Genomic DNA, 24,826 nt, shown 5'->3' on the forward strand with positions numbered 1-24,826 from the left:
GTGGCGTGATAATCGCCTTGGTGTTCATCAAACGCTGATGACATTTGCACCGGGCCGGCCTCCTGCCGCGCGGGTGAAATGTGCGATGATTTAAGATTTAATCAATTACATCACATCTGAAATTACCTCCCACCCTCCCCCCCCCCACCCGTCATACACTAGCAAGGGCTCTCATTCATCTCCTCCAACTGCTGCATGCATGTGCGGCTATGTGAAGACAGAGAGAGAGTGAGAGAGAGAGAGAGAGAGAGAGAGAGAGAGAGAGAGAGAGAGAGAGGGGAGGGGGGGGGGGACAACAACCAAAATGAAAGACAGGAAAAAAAGACGTGCTGAAAGCAGATGGTGAAAAAAGGAACGTTTGTGACAGAGATTGAGCTGGGGGAAAGAGATGCAACAAGGAAAGACAGACAGAGGAAGAGAAAGGGGGAGGAGAGAGAGCGAGGGAGGAGAGGAGAGAGAGCAGAGAGAGAGAGAGCAGACAGAGAGAGGGTGAGAGTACACAGGGAGAGGGAGAGTAGAGAGAGAAAGAGAGAGAGATTAGATAGATAGAGGGAGAGAGAGCGAGAGGGAGAGAGAGTAGAGAGAGAGAGAGAGAGAGGGAGAGAGAGAGAATATACAAAGCGAGGGAGAGAGGGAGAGAGAGAGAGAGAGAGAGAGAAAGAGAGTAGAGAGTTAGAGAGAGCTGGTGCTGTGGCGTCACACATTCTGTGGGGCTAATAGATGCTCTGAGAAGCAACAGCCTGGCTGAGGAGACAGCCAGAGCGCTCCATCTGCTTGTCATTCATCTTAGCCAATCATCTGCTGCGACTCATCCTACTCCACACCTAAGCAGCGCAGGCTCATCGCTTCACACTAGCGCTGTTTATCAGCTCACATACACACGTGCGCACACACACACACACACACACACACACACACACACACACAAAAGCTTGCACACACACACAGACACACACAGACACACACACACATCAATGAGCAACTTGTGAACATGATTCAGTAAGCTGCTGTGAAAGTTAGTCATGTGCTCTTCTCCATGGCTTCCACTCACCTAAAAATGAATTCAGTTGGAAGAACTCAAACCCTCCCTCAACACACACACACACACACACACACACACACACACACACACGCAATTTATGCATCCATGCCTATCCCAAATTGAGACTCAATTCAGTCAATGTTGGGATGACCACTCACACTGGCTACTTCCCCCCTCAAAGTCCACTCCAACAGGAAGTATGTGGCGGTAAAGAGCACGGCATGGCGTCAGAACAATAATATTGGTCTTTTGTTGAAGCACTGTTAAAACCCTGCCCTCAGGGGAAGAGGCCCGCTGAACTTCACTAATGTTAAATTGAGATTGATCGACCATCGATCCTTCTGTAGCCTTCATGCTTAAACCACAAATAAAGGACTCGACACACTATTGGAACTTTTGTCTGTAACGCGTTTAACAAGTAATACGAATCCCCCCAGCTCTATCAGACGGCATGGGAGATCTCGATTGGACATTTTTTGATTGGATATTTGGTGCCCTTTCCAAGGAAACGCCACAAACAATGAGAAAAGGGCATTGGCGGCGCGGCGGAAAAAACCAAGTGGCATCCGGAGGGGGAAAGCCGGGTCTAGAGGAAGAAAACATTCCTTAGGGCTCGGAGTGATAAGCACACTGGGCTGTATGTCACCAAACCTTCCATTACTCCAGAACTGGCATACTCTTCCCTGTACACCAACGACCAAAAAAAATTAAAAAGTGCACTAGAGAGCCTAATTATGCATCAAAGAGCAAAGAGTGGGGGGCTGGGAGGGGGGGTTGGGGTGGACGCAACAATCATGGAACAATTATAATTCTCCGGGCGCCTTCAAAGACGGCCCTGGACAACAGCCCTTGAGGACACTCAGCCAACCAATTAAAGTTTTGGTTCCAGACTGCGGGCCTAATGTCTCTACGAAGCTCACGAGCCAAACTGGATCCACTCCGCACGGCATGATAATAGATATTTGAGTGTGTCTCCTATATATGTGTGTGTGTGTTTGTGTGTGTGTGTGTGTGTGTGTGTGTGTGTGTGTGTGTGTGTGTGTCTGTGTGTGTGTGTGTGTGTCTGTGTGTGTGTGTGTGTGTGTGTGTGAGAGGGATTGTGTATAGCTGTGGAATTGTGTGTATAGCTTGGGGAACATGATTAATTTGGGCCTTTGTGGTCGTTTTTTTCCCTGGAAGTGAACAGCGGGCCTTTGTTTGCACCGAGCGCAGCTCTTAATGGGGCCAGTTTTTGGTGGTGGGAGCAGCAGTCCCAAGTCAGGACTCTCCTCCTCACGTCCCCCCTATCTGCTGTCCCCCAGACGAGTCCGTGTCGTGTGCACTCCCACTTCAGCCACAGAAGAAAACGACAACAACAACAACAACAACAAAATCGAGTGAGGTTTTGCGCCACCGGCCATGACTGAGGCCTCGCAAATAATCTGCGTCGAGAGGGATGTGGCCCAGTCGGAGTGGGTATGTAAATTCACTCGTGACCCGCTCGTGTGCTGGTCCATTGGTGACTTGCCTGTTAAGGACGCTCTGGGTCCGTTAATTTGAGTCTTTGAAATGGAACAGCTGCATTGGAGAAAAAAAAAAAAAAATCTATCCATGCTTTACCAGCTGCCCCATTTCCGACGGTCTTCTGTAATCATTATATGGATTTGCCATCTCGTCACGTAGCTCCTCTATGCTCTCCAGAGCCAGGGAAAAGTGCAGGGTGTGAAAAGGTCTGATAATTCCTTGGCAATCAGTCAAGGCTGCTAAAAAAAAGTTACGAGCTCGTTCATAAGGAAAGGGAGGGAGTGTCACAATGTCAATGACCTGATTAGCTCGTCAACAAGTCGTCACCTACATACACGGGATTACGCAACGAGCCTGGCCGGTTATTCCATGAAGGGACGTTGATCGATTGGGATCTAGCCTCCAGGGTTGATGGAGAGCGGGAGGCTGAGGATTGGTCAGTCTCACTGAATCATGCCTGATTAGGACATTGATCGCTGTCGCGCTACGGCAATAGTATTCTGGCTTACGAAAACGTCATTTCGCGTCATTTCCAGTAAGCGCCAGACAACATTGGGGCTAGCGGCTAGAGGTGAGGAGTCTGTAAGATCCACTGTATTCAGTGGACAGATGTGGCCGTAACTCCAGCGGCCCGTTCCAGATTGCTGCCCACGCCGCAGGCTGGTGTGGCGCTGGGCGAACGTTTTAGCAACCCGAAAAATGACAACAACGCCAACGCGGTGCCAGTGAGTCAATGCCACAAGCTTTGGCGGCGACGGCGACTGCGGCGACTCCGAGTGCTCACAGGAAGACTGAGACGCCTTGGCATGACACATATCCCTGGTGAGCGCGAAGCGGAGCCGAGTGACTCAGCGAGTCGAGTGGCACGTGGGCACAGCCATATGCGAGTCACTCCGCAGGAACCGTTGCAGAGGGGAAGACGACGACGACGACGACGACGAAGCAGCACAAGACGAAAAAAGAAGAAAAAAAGAAAGAAAGAAAAAAAAAACACTAACTCACTAACTCTCATCACTCTTCCTCTCAAAAAGATGCCCTCGTGCATTCGGAAAAGTTTACCATCTGCCTATCAGGGTCCGACCACGCGTCTTTGCAGAGCTCTCCGGAGGATTTTCTCCCCCAAAAAATCACAAATCCATTTTAATTAAGAAAGTGCATTGGCTTCGGCAGTGCCACAAGACACATTGCGGAGCCTAGGATGCTTTTCATAATATCAATAGCGCGCTGCTAATGGCAAAGCATGTAAATATTTGACTGATAAACCGTACGCAAATGAGGCTTCATTATGGAAACATTTATCTCGACATCATTACTTCCTGCCTGAGGAAGAAGGGGAGGAAAGAAAAGTTTCTCGTGACGAGCAGAGAAGGGTGGGGAGTGGTAAGGGAGGAGTGGGAGAACGACGGAGAAAAGAAAAGAAAATAACTGTCTATTCTAACCCAGAGGCTAATCAGCGGCATGACTTTTTTTCCTCAGTGCGTACAGTCATACTCTTAAGCCGTCTACTGTACTGGCAGTGGGCCAACAAGCATGATTTAATGATGGGGAGGAGAGGGAGAAAGAGAGAAGGAGAGGGAGAGAGAGAGAGAGAGTATATGGGCTTTAATTAATATTGAGGAGGAGAGGGAAAAAGGCTGGCTTTTTTGCTTTCGCCTGGGGTTTGCTGCTGATGTCCTTGAGACAGGAAGCGCTCCAAGAAGGCATACCTGCGTGAGAGAGTAAGCGAAACCGGGGCGACGTGCCAACTAAAGTTTACTCTTGCCCCCGACAAAATGCCAGCGTGCAGAAATGATGTTGCCAAACGTATAATCCGACATGGTCTAAGGCCACTTCATGGCCACTGCAACTGTATCTTTAGTCAATGCTATCTGCCTATTGATGCAAACTCAATAAACCTTTGCGAAGATGATAATGTTCAAGGCTAAATTAGACAAAAATGAGTTGGAACACTCAAACCACTTACATGGCTAATAATACCGTATAGTCGTTGCTCAAAATCGTGTGAAGTGCCTTATTAGTTAGTAATAGGCGAGCACTTCAAGTGCATCTAAGCTATGACTTTTATGATCATTATCTGAACTGCACTGCACTTAAAACACACTTGACCCTGGCCAAAGGCATTTTCTAAATGGCCTAAAGGACAAAAGAGACCGACTCCATGGAGATACGATCAACAAGTTTTTATGTCTCCCCTACCCAAACGAGAATAACTGGCTAGGATGTTGTCGCTGCTACAGAGTCCTAAAGCGTTAAGGTCCTATTGGCTTCTCCAACATGACCGCTATCGCTTATGAGGGTGACCTTTCCCGACAATTCACGCAAACGAGGATCCACGCAAGATCCTCTGTCCGTCAGCCCTCTCCCCTCATCCAACACAAGGAAAGCATGGATCGCTGAAATGCCAACGTCCATCTCTCACAAGTTGTCTCTTCCAGTCCACTCTAAAGTGTGCATGAGTATGAGAGTGTGTGTCTGTGCTTACAAACAACATGCAAATTGCTTCCAAGGACTCATTTAAAGCACACAATTACTTTATGAATGGCTTTTGAGAGTGTGTGTGTGTGTGTGTGTGTGTGTGTGTGTGTCTGTGTGTGAGTGTGTGTCTGTGTGAGTGTGTGTGTAAAATGGTTCATTGTATAGGTGGTCAGAAACTCATTCTTCAAGGGTAGGGGATGGAAGCGGTTACAGCGGGTGTTGAAATGTCAGTGGTGCCTCTGGCTGTTTGTATGGGAGACATTCCTCCTGCTCCTGCCCGTGACATTTAGTGCAGACATCTCCTACACACCCCACTGACTCTCGAAAGGCCCTGCTACCACCTGTGTCCCCCAAACAGGTCCAACACACACACACACAAACACACCTACACACACACACACACCTACACACACACACACACACACACACACACACACACCTACACACACACACACACACCTACACACACACACACACACACACACACACACACTTGCCTAGTGCAACCATGAGGCGAAGAGTGGACACAGCCTTGACCAAACACTGTGTCCAGACGTGTATGCTAATGCCCCGGCCATTGGCAACTGTACTCATGACGTAAGGCCAGAAGGCAACTCAGAAAGAGCAACCAGCACTAGATGGCCGATGCTCTCATAGTACACCCAAGCTGGTTACAAGCGCAAAATGTAGCGTGTTTTCTTCAAGGCTACTCTCGAGGATGCTTTGCTGACAAATATCGGCGAGGAATCCCGGCTGGTGGCCTGAAGTATGAGACGATGCCTAAACGCCCTGCGCTACCTTGTGCTGTGAAAGAAAACTGATTCTGCATGTCTTTGTCAACCTTGTCAAAGCTGATTGCAATGTACCATTCATTACAAAATTCTTGCTCATTAACTGCCATTCTCTGTTAGTATGACATTTTATCACCACGGTTATTGCCGAGTCATGAGGTCTTGTCAAATTAATATTGCCCATTTGTGATTCTAATAGGGTGAAGTCATCATTTTTCTAATCAGCCGAGTTCAGCAGACAGTTGGAGTCTGTTAGAATGGCGCCCACAACCATATATCCAACCACACATAACTCACTATGCTACTGCAACGCTGACCTTCTCAAGAGTCTGAAAAACAGGTGATGACATGCTATGCCTGAGCCTAACCACTGATTTAATTAGCTAATTAAGAACTGCGGGAGCAGCTGAACAAATCTATGCACAGGTGTAGAGACACACACACACACACACACACACACACACACACACACACACACACACACACACACACACACACACAAACACACACACACACACACACTCACAAACACGGCATATAGGTTTGGCATCTTCCCGGTCTCGCTCTGACAAGAGCCCCCGTCCTCCATGTTGATTAAGCGCTCGAGGTGAGCGCAGGTCGCGCATCACTTACGGCAACAAATCAAAACATGCGAATCCACAGAGGGTAAATATGGACTCCTCTAATTGCAAATGATTATGCCATTCTCCTCCACTGCTCTAATATCTAGCTATTAACAAACACGGCTTTAAAAAAAAAAAAAAAAAAAAAAGATGGGGGGGGGGGGGGGGGGGGGGATTGGGGGGGTTTGGAGACAAGTCAGTTAAGATGTCGCTCCTCCTGAAAAGGAAGATTAATCAAGGAACCGAACAAAGACAACAGATGCCTCATTTTCTGGTGACTGGCTGATGTGGCAAAATAACAAACTAATAATCTCTGAAAGGGGGCAATATGACCGTCAAGTCATTGTGTGTGTTTATGTGTGTGTGTGCGTGTGCGTGTGTGTGTGTGTGTGTGTGTGCGCGGAAGGGGGGGTGTGATTGAAAGGCGGCATGATTACAACGTCACAAAACAGAGTACATCTAATGACAGAGAGCGAGGCGCAGATGTTTGACATCTTTGCAGGGTATTGTTCGTACTGTGCTTCGGCATAACAGCAATTAGCAATAATAACGGGGAATTAAGCGCCCTCCTGGTTGTCTGTCTCCGTCTCTCTCTCTGTTGTACGACTCTTGCACTTCAGGTAACCGTGCTAATGTCGAAAGAGAGGGCTTCATTAAAGGGGTGCCTTTCGACAACAAGACCAGGATGTGTCTGTGAAAAGACTGTTGCATCCGACAGTACCACATCAAACATCCTACATTTTACATTTTGGGAGTTCACCTCAGTTCAATTCACAGAGGTCCAAGCTCATAATATATTCTGTCTCACCGTATTATTCATGTGTCTTTTGTTCATGAGTCATCTGTACAACTTCTGGGTTTTCCGTGTTAGCAACCCAATAAGACAAATGTCATGCTGGCAGTATCCATAGGAACGGAACGTTCATCTTGGCCCCCTTTTCCACAAGAGGCCACAATCATGAGGTCTATCTTAGCCGTTAGCCGCCGTGAAGTGCAGGCGAGCGACAGGTGCTTGATGTCGGGGACGAATGCAGAGAAAATAACACACTACCCGCTGTGTGCAGATGCCGTCTCCTGAGCTGCCGGGTTCCGTCGAGGTATTGAAGTGCCACTCGGCATTGACGATGCCCTGGAAATTGCTCGACACTCGGCCACTTGTGCTCTTACACGGAGGTCAGATGCCTTCAGCGAACAAAGTCCGACCAGCGGTTCTGAAGTGGCCGAAAAGAAAACCTTTGTCCGACAAAAGTTGCTCTGTAGGCTCCCCCCCCCCCCCCTTTTTTTCCCAACGCCTTTGTTTATTAATGGTGCAAGACTGGCAGAGTGCTTTGTAGGAGAGGCCTTCAAGCCAGGCCCTTTCAGGGTTTGCCTTAAGAACGGAGTGGCTTGAAAGAAGTAGAGAGTCACGCCAAGGCTAGAGAAGGACAGTCAAGGATGTAGCAGAGCACTCGAACCTGTTCAGCAGGATCCACACACATTTTACAACTTTCAACTTTAAGCAAGTGGAAGTTTTCATCATTTTAGTTTACTAGCTCTTCCAAAAAAGGAGAGATCTTGGACTGTGGAAGTGGCTTGGGAGCTATCCCTCAGTCCGATGTTGTTGACAACATGCAATAATGATAAAACCAGAGTCACACATACTGTATATACACATACCATGTGCATCTTGCAAATAGAAGTGAGAAGAGCCAGGTCCTTAAGCTCAAACGATCGCCCTTTCACACCGCAACATCCACACTCGACGCAGAAGCCTTCTAATGACCCCCTACGGTTACCCACAATCCAACGGGCCCGTTCGCCGCTGCCTGCGGAGAAGAGTGACGGAACACTGTGTTCCTCGGCGCCTCATAGGCAAAACAACAACAGAGGAAACGAAAGCCGGAACATCAAGAGAGAATGTTTAATCAACATAATCAGAGCAACACGTCTATTACACCAAGAGCACAAATAACGTTGAAATAGGACACGATGAGGATGAGCAAGAGACTCACACACATCAATGCAACACACATATACCACACACACACACACACACACACACACACACACACACACACACACACACACACACACCATACACAGATGTGGGGGGATATGAATTATGCAAGCGATGCTGGGTCATCCTCGCAAGTTTCACTTAGATAAAGCAAAATGTGGCGCCGCAACTCTGAACAACTTAATCAAAAGCAATGAGGCAGGCTTTGACTGGAGGCCGGTTACACAAGCCCATGCCCCAATCACCACAGCATGGAACAGATGCCAAAACAGGTCCTCTGGTCTGTGACACCGACAACCATGGAGGGTTACACAAGCCATGCAGATGCCAAAACAGAGCCTTTGAGCTGTGGCACCCGCAACCACAGAAGTTACACAAGCCATGTCCCAATCACCACAGCATGGAACTCATGCCAAAACAGATCCTCTGGTCTGTGGCACCCACAACCTGTGGTTCACCCCAAGAAACGCTAGGAAGAACAACAACAACAACAACAACAAAAAACCCCACCTTATTTCACTTTTCAAGCCAAATGTACCTGGTACGGTACCTTTAGAAAAGATTGAAAATTCAAAGTCAGAAATATCTACAAAAGGAGGCCTACCTACATTTTGTTTTATGTGTGTGGGGGGGGATGCTTCCCCATAGGCTCATAACAGCAGGCAAAAAAAAACAGACAACTGGGGTATTAACCTCAAATCGAAGAAGCAGGGGAAACAATGCCATTTGTGCAGCACAACAAAAGGCATCCGCTCCCGTTATCGAGGCCCTCTCCCCCGGCCTACTGGGGGGTGACCCTATTAGGGGTATCAAAGGGAGGCTCTCTCCAAGTAATCTTGTGTACTGTTGCTATTAGAATTTCAAAGAAGTTTCCCAACTGTTTGATCTCGCAGCCAAAATCATTGTCGGAGGGAAGCGGCATTAGCATAAACTGGAGCATCTAAACATATCCCGCTCCTTTTTTTCCGGGCCACATGTTTCAGGAACAGCAGTCGGAAAAGAGCCACCGCCGAGGACGGAGAGGGGGTTTGGGACGGAGGCTTTGGAGGAGGCTGGCCTGGGCTAAGTTAGATTGGGTTGGGTTAGGTTCAGACAGGGCAGTACGGGGCAAGAGTAAAGTACCCGAGAAAATTGGAAAATGGTAAATACTGAATGCCTTGTAAAAACCAGAGGTGTATTTTTTTGAGTGAGGGATATATAGAGCGAAATTGAAAGACAGATAGAGAGCTATGACGGGCTGTTTACACGGTTGAACCTGGCGCCCGAAATGCTTTGGTGGTGCTCTTCCCATATGGCGGGCTAAGGAAAGGTAGCAGCCGTCTATCTGTGGAGCCGCATATTTTACGCCCACTTTCTCGGCTAACCTTCTGCTCATGTTTGCTAATGTTCCAGGAATCCGTGCCTGGTGGCGGAGCAGCGCTCACCTGTGGTTTGCAAACATTCGGGGGAAAAAAACGGCAGGCTGACCCCGGTGCACCTGCAGAACTAAACAAAAACAAACAACTTAAAAAAAAAAGAAGGAAAAAAAAGAAGGAAAGGGAAAAAAAAACTGACAATCGACTTCAGCTGTCATTTCCTCTGGGACAACGTGAGCCGAACTCGAGCAGTCGAGGAAGCTCATAAGCCCGTTCAGACGGCGGCAGACGCCGAGCTTTCGCCGGCGTTCCGTCGGCAGCCTTCACTTTATCTCCTCTCCGCTAAATCCCGAGAAGCAGTCGCCAGGCTGACCTTCAGGAATGATTGGAGGAATGATGGACATTTTATTCGTCTACCTCCCTCCCACACCCCCCCAAAACTCTTTCTAGCTCTCGATCTAAACTTCAGACAAACACAGACAGAAGGGTAAAGAAATAAATCTTGAGAGCTATTTTTTTGCCCTTTTTTTTATTATTATCCTCCTCAAGTGTCTCCCTAAACTTTTCAATCATCTGAAATTAACAGATAAAACCTTTTGTGCTTGTGATTGAGTGAGTGAGTGTGTGTGTGTGTGTTAAGTGTGTGTGTGTGCGTGTGTGTGTGTGTGTTTTTCCCTTCCAATCCAGAGTGCTGAAGGGCAGTAGCAAACAGATGATCTGAATTCTGGGGGAGGCGAGGCAAAGTGAGTGGAATTTTAATGAGCGGAGCCCATCTGCCCACATTAGGGCTTATTGACTTTAATTCTTTAGATGAATACTGTTCTGCTTCGCGGCAGTCATCACTCATGTTTGTTTCCATACATCAATTATCTGCGGGAAACACAAATATCAACCTCCTCCATTATCAATGTCAACTCGCTCTGGCCACGAAGGAGAAACGCATAACTGCAGCCATGATATGTCTATTACCAGACAGTGGCTCGCCATCGCCAAGCAGTGGTCGTCAGCGTAGATCCCTCAATACGCAGGTTTGTTTTTAACATGCTAACAACGAAACACAAGATGGCTTCCCATCGGCAAACACTTTCTTTGAATGCAACATAGCCCGCACATGAATACATGCGAATACATGAAACAAACTGCACCGAAACTGGCAGGTTTCTCATAAGCACGTCAACACGCAACTACCAGGCTAGCCGTCATTAGCAAGGTGTTCTCAATTATTTCAGGACCCTGGCCTTGACAGGAGCATAATGACTGTGTAATGCTGACAAATGCCTGTGACTCGGGTGATGTACACCTCAAGCAGGCAAGCAAAACAGCTTGTGCTGGGGGGTGGTGGGACTTCAAAAGAATATTTCCTAAAAATCCTTTCGACTGGCCATATGCTTGTCCAGTCGCGGCTCCAGCCACTGTTGACAAATGGGACGGGAGGGTGGGGTGTGAGGATGCTGTGTGTGTGTGTGTGTGTGGGGGGGGCGGGTCTGCGAGGGGCCTGGCCATTAGAAGAGGGCCCTTCTGGAGCCCAAATGAGGGGTAGGAGAGGGAGAAGAGGCAGCGTATCACACAGACATCTGTTCCAGCCGTGGAGCCCCCACCCCCATCCCCACCACCACCACCACCACCACCACCCCCACCACCCCCACCACCCCCACCACCCCCAGCCTCAATCCCCATCCACCACAACCCACTCCACTCCACTCCACTTCCAGTACAATCAACCGGGCCTTGGATTACTCCTGTCAGGGCTAATTGGTTCATAAGGACCAGTAATTAGGAAGATGAGAATGTTTGTCAGCAGAAACTTCTTCGGGGCAAAGAGCAATATTCATTTTCATTACTCTGCTGCGATTTAGAGGGGAAAAAAATGAAGAATGCAAGCCAGCCAGAGGGAAAGAAGAAAATAAAATGAGCACCAACACACACACACACACACACACACACACACACACACACACACACACACACACACACACACACACACACACACACACACACACACACACACACACACACACACACACACACACACACACACACACACACACACACACACACACGAACACACACACACACACACACACACACACACACACACACGAACGCACAAACACAAATGTGTATCCAAGACCGCTGTGTTTTCCTTCCACAAGGAAAAAAAAAAAAAGTCAGCCAAAAAAATATTTAATTGCAAACTTTTCTTCATTGTGTTTAGGCACTCAACAGAGCGAGAGAGAAAGAGAGAGAGATAAAGAGCAAGAGCAAGAGAGAGAGAGAGAGAGAGAGAGAGAGAGATAGAGAAAGTATGTGAGAGTGAGAGAGAGAGAGATGGGGGGGTGAAAAAGAGGTGGTGGGAAACAAATCTGCAGGGTCTTACCTCACGTCGTCGAGACGCCCAACAGGTCTGCTTGATCTTCCACACGACTGCAGCCACCAGCAACAGAGACAGGAAACAGCTGGAGAGAGAGCGCAACAGAGAGGGAGAGGGAGAGAAATGAGAGAGATTAACTACAGGGCTGTATAATTATTGACTGCTGAGGCAACCGCGAGACGAATCAGGAGATAGACGCAAGGAGGCTTTAGAGAAAATTTCCCCGCGCGCCTTTTCAGAACATCAAAAAAACATTTGCTAACTACAGATTTTCAAATTGCTCTCTATTCAATCAGTCTGTGCAATAACTCTGTCAATGGCAGGTGGGAGGAAGTAATTTAAATGAATCCGTCTGAATCGGGAAGTGAAGCACTGCTCTGCATTAAAGAAAGGCCCCCCCATCTCTCCCTGGCAGTTTTCCAATTGATCATATACAATGCACACTTTCTTTAATTCTTCAAGTCAAACCTGTTTAAATGAGTTGGCTCCAGTCACCTCTTCATTCTTGCGTGTGGCAGTTGTTTACAATTATTCTTGTCGACTTAACACCAACACCAATGACAGCAAAGTGCAAACAAACTGCTGGTCAGAGGGTCAACTTAAGTGCGGGAGCTTCTTTTGACTAGGTTTATACGGATGAGTGTTTGAAGGTTGATGGTTGTCAAGTTTTCTGCAGGTAGTTTGATTGCTTAGGAAGCTACAGTAAGGTAGCAAGTCTGGCAATATAGCATCCATGAGCTTCTTCAAAAGCGATCTTCAATTTCACTTGGCCTTCCATTTCAAGCAGTTCCCACTTCTATCCCCATAATCATAGCTCTTTTTCGTTTAAACAAATGTGCAAAAAAGACGACAAATCCGTTTACAGCACTCCTAGTAGAGAGGACTCTGGTCCACGCCACCATATGGCAGAACATGCTGTACTGTCAGATAATTCACAGCAGATTGCAACGGGCTTATTTATACAGCAGAGTTTACTTTCTAGAGCGCTGTGCTTCTCATGCCTCATCTTTTAGTGCATTCCCTGCAATATTGAAAATTCCCAGATGCAAGGGGATAATTAGACCCAGGTAGTTGCACTGCATCATAAAAACGGTGTTGCCGTGGATTCGCTCCCTCTCTCACAAAGGTGAATCTATCTCCTCTTTTCCCCTCACAGGCTAATTGAACGTGCATCTCTCGTGTTTTTTCTCCTCTGTGCACAAAGGGAAATCTCTCTGTTTCGCTCTCTCTCTCTCTCTCTCTCTCTCTCTGTAAGTAAAGTTAAATCTCCTCTCTATTTGTTTCATACTCACTGAGCTTTGGATTTCCTCGGCTTATTTGACGTTTTATGATTGCAAATCTTTTAAATCAAAACTGTTTTTCATTTGTTGACTGTTTGTTTATGTGTGTGTGTGTGTGTGTGTGTGTGTGTGTGTGTGTGTGTGTGTGTGTGTGTGCATCCTTTCTGAATGCTCCCCGTCTATCCATTCACCGGAGTTCACGGTTCGCTTGAGGTGACTTCTTTGCGTCATTTTGGAGGCGTGCTCTCTCTCTCTCTCTCACAGACCTGGGCGAGTGGGCACGGTTCAAATCAGACCGGCATTTACAAGGTGCCCTTACCCACCTCATCTGCCTCTTTTGGCAAAACACAATGGAAACGGGGCGCGGGTGGAGGAAAGAAACAAAACACAACAACGCTAATGTAAACGAAAAAAAAAATCTGCTCATAATAAAAATGACCCTGCCACCGCTTCAAAATGAAAATCGCGATCGCACAGCAACCGCTGTTCAGGAGCAATAACTTTCTGTCTGTAGTTAAAAATAATAATACAAAAGGAGAAGAGCGCGGGCTTCTAATCTCATGCCGGTGTTGGAACATTTATCAAAACCAGTCAGAGGCAATGGCTGCCGTACGGGCTTTTTTCATAAGCCTTGAGGAAGGGGCCCTTGCCCTTGGGAACACAAACAAGAGTCTCAAGTGGGATGAAACAGAGCCATTTGCAAAGACCAAAGATGGCAATGTGGCTCGAGACACAGCTCAGCTATTTATTTATTTTATTCCGATGGTGCAATCACTCACGCTCTTATTCTAAATAATTACTTCAATTAATAACGAATCATACAAGTCATTACCGACAAGCACTTATCACTCAAGAGCTTTTCCTGTGAGTGACTTTGATAGATTGCGCGCGCGGGGTGAAAACAGGAACATAACTCAAATCAACATGCTAAATACCCCGACCGTACAATCTGCCAAAGTTAAACACTTTACTTTGAAGAGGATTGATTCTGTGGTTCGACATCATGAAATATTCACCGCTAATATTTTGCTAGGAGCGTCAACAACATTTGTTGCTATTGCCTGGCCTTTTGGGTTGACAGCGCCAGCCTTCTAATGATTTCAAAAACAGTCGGGGAGAGGACCAAATCTCTCTCGGAAAGTCCAACACATTTTTTTTGGGGGGGGGGGGGGTGGCATGAAATTAGTCTCGTCTGACACCTAGGCAGGCCCACAGATCGTCAAGCTGAGTGACGGCGGCGACGTCGGATTTCGGGAAACCGCGAGGGGAGGGGGGGAGGGGGAGAGGTGTGAGCTCTGGCTCGGGGGACTTACCCCGAGGAAACAAACTCCTCAAAAGCAAACCATCTGGGGCGGCTCAACAACTTCAGGCAAATTGCTTCACTCTCACCCGCACCACCACCTCTCTTATGCCCCTTCTCCCCCCCGCCCCTCTTCCCAGGGGCGTCTGAATTTGTGGAGATATGTGTGCATTCGTAAACATCTCCGGTGTAAAATTAATTCACGGTTCACACAGCTAAGAAGAAAAAAAAGGGGGGGTGGGAGGAGGAGGGGGGGTGCGAAAAAAGGGAAAAAAAAACTCTGAATGATGAAATCCCTTTAATGCTTTCAAACACACAACCATCTTGGGGCTCGTTTGAAGATAATGCCGAACTGAACTGAAGACGAAGGGGATGGGGAGAGAACGAGGGAGAGAGAGAGTGGCAGCGGCGGAGGAGAGGAGGAGAAGAGAAGCGAAGAGGAGAGGAGCGGAGATAGGGGTAGGGGGAAGAAAACTTGAATGGCTCGATTAAGGAGCAGCGCCATGGAAATCCCCTCTCAGATCTGTCCCCTCTTTCATCCGCGGGATTGAAGACAGTAAACAGGATTTAATCCCCCACCCGTTCCCTCTGCGGTTCCACCTGGATCCCGCGCTAATAAGAGAAATAAAGCAATTAGAAGACTCAGTCACCACTCTCTACACCCCCCCCCCCCCACGCCACCCCACCCCACCCCCCCGACCTCCATCAGCACCACCCAACCCACCTCTGTCAGCACCTTCTTAACAAGCGACGAGAGGAAGAGAGGAAGAGAAGAGAGGAGGGGGGTGAGAGGAGAGGAGGAGTGGAGGAGGGGGATGAGAGGAGATGCAGATAGGTGCCATTTCTTGAAGGGAGAGGGCAGGTGACTAGGGGCAGGAGAGGCGGCATATTGATGAACTGCGGGAGAGGAGAGTGTGGATTACTGGAGTGCATAAAGGACAGAAAGAGAGAGGGAGGGAGGGAGGGAGGGAGAGAGAGAGCAAGGGACAGTGAGAGAGAATGAGGGAGAGAACGAGGGAGAGAGAAAGTTTGGGAGAAAAAAAGAAAATAATAGGTAGAGAAAGAGAGTTGGCAGAGAGGAGAGAGAGAAAGAGAGAGAGAGAGAATGAGAGAGAGGGAGAGAAAGGAAGAGAGAGACAGAGAGAGGAAGGGAGAGAGGGAGAGTGTGTGTGTACGTGTGTGTAAGAGGGGGGGCTGTAATGAACTTATGTGCTGCTTTTAATGCTGCAGCTTTAAATCAAATGCTATGGTGGGAATACAGCAGGGGAGCAGTGGATCACCAGCCAACATCCTAGCCTCAGTTTTCATCACCGCGGCAGTCGTAATCTTCTCACACACACACACACACACACACACACACACACACACACACACACACACACACACACACACACACACACACACACACACACACACACACACACACACACACACACACACACACACACACACACAGAGAGATCCATACACAAGCCCCAGGCTCTTCGGGAAGCGTTCGCTCCCTCTTATTTGCTTGTGTGCTTGAGCAATGAGCCTTAAAATCACAAACAAGAGTCCACGCGCGGGGCAGAGGGGAAGCGAGCGGAGGCCAGGCGAAGTGCGATTCCGCTAATTAGCAGCAATTAGCCACATAAGCCGGCCCCTGCACACAATCCATTTCCTCAATCACTTAGACACTTAGGAGAGGAGCCGGTCCCAGACCTCGGGGCAGGAAGGAGTCATTTCACGCACGCGAACACACACAGACACACACAGTCCCTCTCACTCTGTGGCATACTCTCTCTTTTTCACACACACACACACACACACACACACACGCACGCACGCACGCACGCACGCACGCACGCACGCACGCACGCACGCACGCACGCACGCACGCACGCACGCACGCACGCACGCACGCACGCACGCACGCACGCACGCACGCACGCACGCACGCACGCACGCACGCACGCACGGCAGTACCTGCATAGCCAAAAGTCTTAGGATGATTTATCAGTGCCAAGGCGGTTTACCGTCCATGAACGAACACACCCACACACGTCTTTACCAACCCCATGTTTACTAACACTGGGCCCGTCCTACTACAAATCTCCCAAGCAGCAAAGGATCTCCGGCTGAATCCCAGAACTTCACGCTCGGCCAATCCGGCAGACCGAGGCCAACTTGATAACCTCCGACCTCTCCCTAAAGTGTGTTTTGGTGTGTGACCAGACAGGGTGGCAAAGTAAGCTTAACACGAAGGGTCAACCATTCGGAATGAACGCCGGAAGGAGGGAGGGGGGGAACGAAGGGGTGAGAGAGGAGAGTGAGAAGAACGAAGTGAGAGGGAAAAAAAACGGGGACGAAAAGTCAAAAAGGAAAGGAGCAAATGAGAAAGTCAAAGAGGAGAGAAAGAGCGGAGAGAGAAAGACAGGAGAGAGAAATAGAGAAAGAAAAAGAGAAAAGATGAAGGGAGCGCTCTCTCTTTCCCTTAAGTGTGGGCCGCTTGCCGTCCCGTCTCGGGACGTTGGACGCTGAAGTCCCCGCAGGTCGGCGTGACCTCCGCCACCTCTGATCGAGGGCAAGATAAAAAAAAATAAAATAAAAAAAATAAATAAATAAAAACCCTCCTCTCCGCCGCAGCCGCACCGCACCGCACACTTTCCCGTGGCCCTGCCCTCTCTAATGACACTGGCCGTCTCCGAGCGGCTCATTACGCGAGGTTACTGCACACAAGTGCCGGGGAGCTGGACGAAAAACCAGGCCAGTGCTGCGGGCAGCCTCAAAGGAAAAGCCTGCCTCCACCAAGAAGAGAGAGAGAGAGAGAGAGAGAGAGAGAGAGAGAGAGAGAGAGAGAGGGAGAGAGACGGAGGGATGGAGGAAAAAGAGAACAAACGAAAAAGAAATAGTAGACCTGACAGTTTTTTAGTCTTAAATTGCGAGAGGAGATGTGGGGAGTGGAGGAGTGGGGAGGAAAAAAAGTTTTGATTGAGACAATGTTACTTAGTGCGCTTCAAAGTTTTCTTGACACCGGGCTCGTTTATTTTGACGCCCCGGCTCCCAGGCCAGGCCAACAGAACCGAGGAGTGGCTGTGTGTACCCCTTCGCTCTGTGCGCTTCTTAAAATCTCCAATCATGGGAGAGGAAAAAAAAACAAAAATTCTTCACCTGTCAGGGTTCTACACATCCAAACCTCATTTAATACAGCAAAACCCGAGCTCGTGACACCAGGCCCCGCACCAAGACTGGGATAACTATTTTTTTTAGCGCGAGAAAAGTTGGGAAGAGATGCATGTGAGAGAGAGAGAGAGCGGGAGACAGGGAAACCAAAGGAACCATGGAGAGAATCAAACGAAACTCGACTTGAATTGCGAACCCGAGGTAGGAGCGAGGGCTGGGAACGGAGCCGTATTGTGTTTACGCCGTTGCTAAATAAAGCGACGAAACACAAGCCGCGCTGCGCCGAGCCGCGCGCACACAGCAGGAGCGGCGGCAGACGAGGCGAGCGGAGTACCTTTGGCTGCGTCGCCTGCTAACCCCCCCCACCCCCCCACCCACGCCCACCCCTCCTGCATTCGGCCCCTCTGGGCTTAAGAGCTCATTGTCAGACACTGGGCTCGACAAATGGATTCTCGCAATTGAACCAAATGCATTAACTTACCGAACGGAAAATACCGAGACAGAAGAGAAAAGAGAAAAAGGTGGGGTGGCGGGGGGTGGTGGGGTTGCGGGATGTGGGTTGTGGATGGCGTGGGGAGGAAAAAGCGACAGCTTAAAAGCCATCTGCTGATGGGGGGGTGGGACAGGGTTTCATGGGGGTGACGGAGGTTTTTTTTTCTCTTTCTCCTATCCCTTTTTTTTGCGGCCCGGTCGGCGTTTAAATATTGTGACGGTAATTCTGGGCTGCTCCGGTGTCAGGAGTCTGACGTGGCGGGGGCCATTTGTGGACAGAGGCGCTTTTAAAAAGCCATCAGCGGCCTAGCCGCTAGACAAGCTCACTCTGAGTGGGGTCGTAATTGGGTTTAATATTTTTAATAACAGTCTTCACACGCGGCTCTTTTATACGGTTGGTGGTGGTGGTGGTGGTGGTGGTGGTGGTGCTGAGGGTGGTGGCGATGTGTTGGGGAGACAAAAAAAAAAGTGAACTGTTCATTAGCATAGACGAGGGTCACGAGACAGAGTCATTGCCATGCCAATCACCCCAGAGTTCTGACCCGGGTGACCTAGGGGAGAGCTGAATGTCAGGATGATTGCAGCATGGGTACAGATAACGACACACCCCCTCTCTCTCTCTCTCCATCATACATACACACACACACACACACACACACACATTTCTCTCTGTCTCTAACATTTTTCTCCCTCTCCCTCCATCTATCTCCTTCCCCACCTAAATACCTTATTTCCCCGACACCGTAATTCCATCTGATAGAACACTGTGATAAGTCATCTTCCTCCAGTGTGTGCTGGCATTTGGAGAGATCTCAGGAGAGATAGCCCGAACCATGTCCATCTCTCACTTTCTCCCCATGTGCGGGACCGGTGCGACAACGCTAGCCTGGAGCTAACCGCTATCTATGCTCTGGTTATCTTCTGACCCAAACACTCTCTCTTTTTCTCTCTCTCGCTCACACACACACACACACACACACACAAACACAAAATATGCCGGGAAAAAAAAATGGCACAGGCTTTGTTTTGCTGCTGACCCTCATCATCCAGTGGCGATGACCTCGTGTCACAGCAGATCAGCGTTAACCACAAGCTGCAGCGAGGGTGTTCAGTGGCCAAGCAAGGAAGTGGTGGTGATGCAGTCCGAGCTTGCACTATGAGCTAATTACAAAAAACACCACAAGGCTTCACGGCTCGCAACAGCCGTCCGCACGAAAGGAACATCAAACAAGATGTTCCTCGTATCTTTTTTTTTTTTAGGGCTTCTGCCTCTTAAATTCCTTTTCAGCTATTTTCGTGACTTGCTGCAATAGCCTTCTTCTAGATCCAAAATGGCCGACAATAACAAACAGCTAGAATCAACCAGGGATGTGATAATTGGGGGGGTGGGGGCGGGCTGAGGGCAACTGTCAACCAAATGATTTCCTGTTGGGAAGTCTGGGGTGGAGCACAATGAGCAAGCACATAATGATGCACTTGGCCCGCAACCGTCCCCTTTCAGACACACAATTGACAAAGAGCCACTCGACACAATAGCACATAAGACACGGCACATACACAACAATGCGATACAGTGGGTCAATTTTAATGGCGGCTGACTAGACAGGCCAGCGATACAATAGACTTTTTTTTTTCCTTCCTTGAGTTGATGTGCCATTCATAGAGCGCTGTCTCACACGCGTTCCACACAATTGATAAAGGGCATTTAGCGCCGGAGTGAGAGAAGCAGCCGGTCTTGTGTTGAAATGAGAGGGACTGTGGGTCAGTTTTAATGGCCATTGAATGGGAAAAAAGGACCATAGAAAAGAGGACACGGATGGTAGCACAGTGCTGGAGGCCCTTTTCACAGAGACACGCTCTTCCCCAGCTCATTTTCCACTAAGTGACAGCAGAGAGTGGCAAAGTGTTGCGTGCCCCTGTGTGTGTGTGTGTGTGTGTGTGTGTGTGTGTGTGTGTGTGTGTGTGTGTGTGGACAGAGTGTGTGTGTGTTTGGACAGAGTGGTTCTATTACTGTGCTTTATCAGGAGGGAACCCCCCCTCAAGACACAGAGGGGGGGAGCGAGACAATTAGCTCTCTGCTCCGTCCTCCGGCTCGTGGGTGCCGACAGCAGGCCAGCGACGGCCAAGGAGCCGCTGATGCGGAGAGACAGGCGATGAGTGGCGCGGGGGTGGCCGGCCAGCGGAGAGGGGGGGGGGCGAGAGCGGGGAGGTCAGTCAGTCGCTCAGTAATCAAATGGCAGACACCAGCGATGGCCGGTGGTGATGTTGACGGTGACAGTTTATGGAAGGAGTTTTTATTTGTCTCGGACCGCGACAACAATTAGACCCCGATTTGAATGTGGGGCAAAGTGTGTAGTCTGAGGTGTAACTAAAGCTGATGTAATAACTGCAAAAAAAAAATCTATTCGCTAATTTAATACCATGAGCAGGTCTGAGCAGGCAAACACTGCTCAAAGCTCAAAGCTCCCACACCTCACATGATAGTTTTGGACCTTGTACAAGACACTTTGCTCATTGACTGACTTTAAATGAGTTGTTGAGTAGAGTTTGTTGTGTCTGTGAGCAGCAGATATGGTGTGAATTCAAAGTATTCGGAGGGAAACTAGGTGGCTTAAAGGATAGACTCACTTGAGCTGTTGGCTTTTTTCACTGGCTAGATACTAAACCACTGAAGTTAGTACAGTGGAGACAAACAAAAGATATTGGACAGGGAGAAGGAGTTGTTTGTTCATTTTCGTGGTTCCAGTCTCTTTGTGTACCTCACTGTATTTTCTGTGTGGTCTTGAAAAGCAGAGATGAGCTACAGGCTTTGGAAAGAGCTCAAAAGAAGTGATGGAGACTCACCTGAAAAATGTCACAAAGAACTGCACGAGGTCCATGATGCTGTTGTGCTGAGAGAAGGCAATCTGTGGGTTAAAGAGAGAGAAAGAGAGAGGGAAAGAGAGAGGGAGAGAGAGAGAGAGAGAGAGAGAGAGAGAGAGAGAGAGAGAGAGAGAGAGAGAGAGAGAGAGAGAGAGAGAGAGGCAGATGGTGAGACAGGGCAGATGCGAGTCTTCAGCACAAAAACACAGCCGTGTAAAGGACACCTTTCATGTTTGACACGGTTCTCCGCCAAAATGTTCGGCGGGTCGCGGGTCAAGTCCAGCCCTGGGGCCGACCGCAGACCGCTGGCTGGCTCCACGCCCAATTGCCCCGACACTGTACATTTACCCCCACCACGTCACCTAATCGGGGGGTCCGGACGAGAGCCGAACAATTAGCCTCGGAGGCGTGTGGCTACCGTGTCTCTGCGGCCCACCGGGGTTGTTATGAGAGAGGCTGGGTTGACATTGGAGAAGAAAATACACACTGCATTCTGGTGGCTTCAATGGGAGGGTAAGCAAGCAGAATTTGTCCACACGCGACCGGAGGGGAAGCTTTAAAAGGTGATTGATGGCCCATATCGTGTGACTGGCCAATGGGAGAAACGGAAGAGAGGGAAAGAGCAGTCGAGTGAAAAGGAGGGCGAGATAGCGGCAGACTAAGAGGGGCGACAGAACAAGGTGAGAGGGTGGGTGTGAGAGAGAGAGAGGGAATAAGAGAGGGAGAGAGATGGAGGGAGATAGAGAGAGAAAGAGAAAGAGAAAGAGAAAAAGAGAGAGGGAGGGAGAAATGGAAAGGAAACTTTTCTTATATTCCACATCTCTGTTATAACCCTTAGGGTGATACCTTGCCATAATTGTGCTGTGTGTTTGTGTGTCTGCGGATGCCTGTGTATGTGTGCGTGCGCGTGAGTGAGTGAGTGTGTGTGTGTGTGTGTGTGTGTGTGTGTGTGTGTGTGTGTGTGTGTGTGTGTGTGTGTGTGTGTGTGTGTGTGTGTGTGTGTGTGTGTGTGTGTGTGTGTGTGTGTGTGTGTGTGTGTGTGTGTGTGTGTGTGTGTGTGTGTGCACATGTGGCCTCCATCTGCAGCCAGCCACAGGAGGAGCAGCAGCTGAGGTAGGATTATCTAGGAGCATGAGCTGATGATAAGCCCCGATGATGAGCTAACCTTCGGGGAAATGACTGCTCTGACACAAACCTTTTCCCAGCATCTGCAACACACACACCCAGAGCTGGAAGCCCCTGATTGCGTCGGCGGAGCCCAATAAATAGGCGGCCGCCAATGAGCCTTAACGAACTATCGGCGCTCACGTCATCAACCCTTTAGCTTTAGCGTCACAGCAGGTGAGTCACCGCACCCTTCCCGCGAAACACGGAGTCCTGTAAAAGCATCTGGTACTCCCGTTGAACCGATCCCGCTCGTTAGTCGCCGTTTTGCACGTCGTGGTCGTTAACATCAAATATGGGGCTCAAACTTTCGTTTTTCCGTTTGATTTTGGAACGGCGAACGGGGGGGGGGGGGGGGGGCGACCGGTGGAGCGCTAGCTTCCCTGTGAAAAAAAAAAAGCTCTTCCCTCTCGTTATGCTTTCACTGCATTTTCCTGCCCCTCTCAGCAGTGTTTTACAGAAAGAAGGAAGAAACCGAGGAGGTACCGTGGAAGGAGGGGAGGAGGGGGTAAAAATATATATCAGCACAAATAAATGGGATAATGCCTCAAATGTGAGGGGCTGGAAGTCACCCTGAAAGAGGCAAATGAATAATGCAGGGTGTGTGTGTGTGTGTGTGTGTGTGTGTGTGTGTGTGTGTGCGACCAGCCAGGCCCTAAAGGGGGTGCGTGATGGGGGGTGGGGGGGGGGCCTTTCTTTTCATTAGCCATTCGGCATAAGATTGGGCACAGGGAAAGTGTGGGCACCCAGGAGAGTGGCGTTAACGGCGTATTACGGCCGGGAAAGAGAACGGGGGGTTGGGCGGGGGGATGAAGGGTGTGGAACGCTCCATTCTGGACAGAGAGAAGAGCGATGGAAGAGATTGAAAAGGGCAGTTAGGCAGCTCGGGTGGTCTCGATAGACCCCCTGTCAGATGTGATTTTGGCACGGCTAAGACGGATAGACGAGGAGGTGGCTGGTGATGATGGTATGTGTATGAGTGTGTGTGTGTGTGTGTGTGTGTGTGTGTGTGTGTGTGTGTGTGTGTGTGTGTGTGTGCAGACAGGAGCGGGAGGTGGCTGGGAGTCGTAAGTTATGAGTTTGGGCTGGTGCTAATGCGTCCGCGACTGGAAAGGTCAGCGGCCGGCGTCTCTGGTGAGCGCAGGGCGGGCGTGTGGAGAGGACCGGGGGTGGGAGGTCAGTGTCGTGTGCCAGAAAGGGTAAGAAGCTACCGTGACTGAGAGTGAGTGTGTGTGTGTGTGTGTATGTATGTGTGTGTGTGTGTGTGTGTGTGTGTGTGTGTGTGTGTGTGCGTGTATGTGTGTGTGTGCGACTGAGTGTCTGAGTGTGTGTGTGCGCGCGTGCATAAGACTGTGTGACCGTGTGTGTGTGTGTGTGTGTGTGTATATGTATGTGTGCGAGTGCATGTGTGTGTGTGTGTGTGTGTATAAAGGGTACTGACAGGCCTCCCTGATGTATGGTACAAGCACAGCGCAGCCCTGTAACTGCTCAGCTTCTCCGAGACACAGCTGTCTCTGTGCTTTAGCAGTGCAACCCTCGTGTGAGATCCTGAAGTGTGCATCTGTCACCTGTCCATCTCCCCTCACACACGCACAAGCACCTGGACTTTTCAAAACAACGCCACATCAAAGACTTCCAGCCTGGGTTGCTGATGCCGCACTTGTCAAACAATGGGTAGATCAAAGACAAGTACTGATTGGCTGAATTAAATAAAAATGCCTCTGACCATAAAAAAAATAAATGTTAAATTATTTCTTTCCCCTCTACAGACAAAAATATTATGTGAGCAATACTCTTTATCAGCTTAACTAAGAGTCTGGAACATTTCATATTGAGGTGATTGCAAATTAAGCTTGCACTTACAGGCGCTAGCCTGCCTTTACAGGTACTGCCATGTGATTTTTACTTTTAAAGACCAATATTGTATTTGCTTTCCGTCCGATAACTATGACAGGCCAGCTGTGGTGAACGCATGCTTTATGTAATTAGCGACTCCTTCTGAAACCCTGACAAGCTGTCCACGACAAGCTACCTTGTTCTAACAGCAAATGTGTGTGTTACTGTTACGTGTGCACATTAAGTGACTTAACTATACAAAAACGTTCAGCGTTCTTTGATGGGTGATTGTCAGCAGCTGGCCAAGAGGTTAAACGTGAGCACACACACACACACCCACATATCACACACACACACACCCCCACACACACACTACTGTCAGTGCTCATCACTGCAAGGTCTTTGCTCCTGGCCCATGCCCACTAACAAGCATTAGAAGCTCTGTCAGCTGTCTCGGCAAAAGGAGGGAAAAAAACACACTAATGAGCTTTTGAGAGGTAAAGACAGATAGGGAGAGGGAGAGAGAGAGAGAAAGCGGGGGAGAAGAGGAGAGAAGAATATGTGGGGAAAAGAA

At 49.0% G+C, this 24,826-nt stretch overlaps 1 protein-coding gene across 1 annotated transcript in view; it reads right to left on the bottom strand.

The window, feature by feature from the left end:
• The window catches only part of atrnl1b (attractin-like 1b), a 149,523-nt gene that overhangs the window by 37,014 nt on the left and 87,683 nt on the right, over positions 1-24,826 (bottom strand). The window contains 2 exon segments of the mRNA XM_062525690.1: positions 12,163-12,241; positions 21,235-21,296. Coding sequence (XP_062381674.1) covers positions 12,163-12,241; positions 21,235-21,296 — 141 coding nt within the window.

This window comes from Sardina pilchardus, chromosome 22 (genome assembly GCF_963854185.1).
Source record: "Sardina pilchardus chromosome 22, fSarPil1.1, whole genome shotgun sequence".
NCBI lineage: Eukaryota > Metazoa > Chordata > Actinopteri > Clupeiformes > Clupeidae > Sardina > Sardina pilchardus.